Source organism: Plasmodium reichenowi, chromosome 13 (genome assembly GCF_001601855.1).
Source record: "Plasmodium reichenowi strain SY57 chromosome 13, whole genome shotgun sequence".
NCBI classification, from domain to species: domain Eukaryota; phylum Apicomplexa; class Aconoidasida; order Haemosporida; family Plasmodiidae; genus Plasmodium; species Plasmodium reichenowi.
This window is the reverse complement of record NC_033658.1, coordinates 2,125,514-2,128,701: the sequence shown is the minus strand read 5'-3', so window position 1 is coordinate 2,128,701 and position 3,188 is coordinate 2,125,514. Positions and strand designations below refer to the sequence as shown.

Below are 3,188 nucleotides of genomic sequence, written 5' to 3'. Positions count from 1 at the left end.
TTTTTTTTTTTTTTTTTTTTTTTTTTTTTTTTTTTTTTTTTTTTTTTTTTTTTTTTTTTTTTTTTTTTTTTTTTTTTTTTTTTTTTTTTGTGATATTTTATTATATCAAGGAATATATATATTTTTTTTTTAATATTATGTGTTGACAAATATGAGCAAAATGAGTAGCAGAATGAATCAAGAATAGTAACCAATCAAAACATTACACTTTTTTTTATTCATATTTTTATAAATTTTACCATGTCAAGATGATAATGAATTGGTAGAATAAAATGGATCGAACAGAAATATTATAATTTATATAGATAAAAGAACATAATAATAACAAAAAATAGAGGTTAACAAGAACATTATTGTTATATTATATATATCGTCATTCACTCTGGCTTTATAAATTCCTTGATTTATTTTTTCAGATGATGTTATATATATATTTATTTATATATTTATATATTATTATGTAATAGCTTATAATCTGCTTAAAACTTTGAAACCAATATTGGGAAAGGCAAAATTTTTTAGTTGAATATTATTTGACAAAATTGATACAGAAAAAAAAAAAAAAAATAATAAATAAATAATGTAACAAAATAGTATAAGTTGAATAATAATCATATAGACAATTATATATATATATTGTATATATTTGTATTATAAATATTTATGTATATTTATATTTATTTATTTTTTTGTTTTTATATGTTAATAATTTGTGAAAGGAATGTTAAAGAAATGTTCCTTTTTATGTGAATTAAATATATATAAATATATATGTATTTATTTATTTTAATTTTTATTATATTGTATAAAATTGCTTAGTTTATAGTTTTATACATACATAATAAGAATATATTTTGTTTTTGTAGAGTGCATAAAGAAGATATGTATAAATTAGAAAAAAAAAAATAAATAAATAAATAATTATTAGTGTGTAGTAATATGTATATGAATATATATATTTCAGGATAATATGATAATATATATATATATATATATATATATATAATCTATATTATAATAAATAAATATACATACAAATAATTTTTAATATAACGATATTATTATATTTCGTCCCGTTTTAAATTTTATTATAATTTATGATTATATTTTTTTTGTTTGTATAAATGTGTACCGATTGGTATATTTATTTATTTTTCTATGGACTTTTTTTTTGTTTCATTTATAATATTTCATTTTAATAAAAAAAATATATATCTATATCTATATATATCGTGTTTATAATTTTATTTATTTATTTATTTTTTTTTTTTTTCTTTATGCTTTAATATCACACATATTAATTTAAAAAAAAAGAAAAAAAATGACACATTTCTTTAAATTCAAAAAATCAAATGATGAAAATGTTACTCAACCCAAATTGGTAACAAAAGCTATCATATCTTCTGACTTTATAAAGAAATTACCAAAGTATGAAGATAAGAGAACCATAATATATTACTGGGGAAAAAGAGTTATAAATGAAAATGACGAAACACCAGAACACTTACCTACCATATATACAGAGCTTAGTAATGTAAAAATAAGAGAAATTAGTTGTAACCGTGCGTGTGCTTTATTTTTAAGTAACACCGGAAATATGTATTCTTTTGGAAAAGGGTTACATGGAGAACTAGGTCAAGGAACGATGGTTGTTTATAATGCACAGCCATCATTAATTCCAACAGTAACAAATATAAAACAAATAGCATGTGGATATAATCATTCATTATGTTTATCTCATGATAATATATTATATGCATGGGGTCATGGAAATTATAACGGATTAAAATGTAATTATGATAGATTTACACCAACTATTTTAAATATACATGATTATGGTGATGTCATTGAAACTACATTAAATGCTTTGTCTCATTTAATTACGGATTATGAGAAATCCGAAAAGAAAAAAAAAACATGTACACAAATTTATGCTAAATATAATCAAAGTATAGCAGTTTGTGATAATAATAGTTCCATATACTTATGGGGAGAAACATACAATAATTATTTAAAATATATTCCAACCTTCTTTTATAAATTTCAATTAGATTATAAAATAAAACAAATCGCAATGGGTAAAAATTTTGCGGTTGTTTTACTTGTTAATGGAGAATTATATGGATGGGGTGATGGAACCTATGGAGAATTATGTAAAAGTTCATTTGATGATGAAGGTGGTTGTTATTTTATTTATCCTGAACCTTTAATTTTAAGAGATGCAAATAATAAGAAATTACCAAATATTAATAAGGTTAGTGCAGGAGCAAGACATGTATTATTAATAACAGAAGACGAACATGTTTGGTCTTTTGGAGATAAAATTTCCGGCCAATGTGGTATATCCGGATTTCAAAATATTGTCACAACACCAAAATTTGTTGAATTGAATGAAAATAATCAAAAAGCTAAAAAAATATTTTGTGGAGAAAGGCATTCTGCTTGTATAAATAAATTTAATCAACTTTATATGTGGGGACATTCAGCTCATCATAAACTAATTTTTACAGCTAGCTCAGATTTTCTATTGAATCAAAATGTTCAACCTGGTATTTCTATTCAATCAGGACTGAAACAAAAATTTAATAAAGCTACATTAATATATTCAATGTTACACCAAAAAGTTACAAATGCATATTTAGGTGATGACTTTACTATTGTAGTCGTTGGAGGAGAAACCTTTGAAAAAAGTAAACAAGGTGATCAACATTCAGACAAAACATTTTATTCAGTTCAAGAGGAAAATGCATTTATATCTATATGATATAAATAAATATAAATATAATATATGCAAATGTTATATTTATAGTAATTATATTATTATTATGTTTTATTTATTTATTATTATTATTATTATTATTTTTTTTTTTCAATGTGTTAATTAAAATTAATGAAAAGTAAAAAAAAATAATATAAATTTAATTAAGTAGGTTTTATTCTTTTTAATTACTTAAAGGAAAAATATATATATCTACATATAATTATATAGATATGTTTATTTTTATATTATTCATATTTATTCTTATATATTATAATAATATTCTATTTTTAGTGTATCGTTTTGAATAATTTTATTAGCATTTATTCGCTTAGCGTATTTTCTTTTTTTTTTTTCTTTCTTTTTTTCTTTTTTTCTTTTTTTCTTTTTTTCTTTTTTTCTTTCTTTCTTTTTTTTTTTTTTTTTTTTT

At 20.1% G+C, this 3,188-nt stretch overlaps 1 protein-coding gene across 1 annotated transcript; it reads left to right on the top strand.

Annotated features, from left to right (window-relative positions):
* Nucleotides 1-1,321: 1,321 nt before the first annotated feature.
* Nucleotides 1,322-2,764, top strand: PRSY57_1355500 (regulator of chromosome condensation, putative; the record flags this gene model as incomplete). The annotated part of the gene is made up of 1 exon (XM_012909477.2): nucleotides 1,322-2,764. The coding sequence occupies one exon, from the start codon at nucleotides 1,322-1,324 to the stop codon at nucleotides 2,762-2,764; it is 1,443 nt and encodes a 480-aa protein (XP_012764931.1).
* Nucleotides 2,765-3,188: the final 424 nt, after the last annotated feature.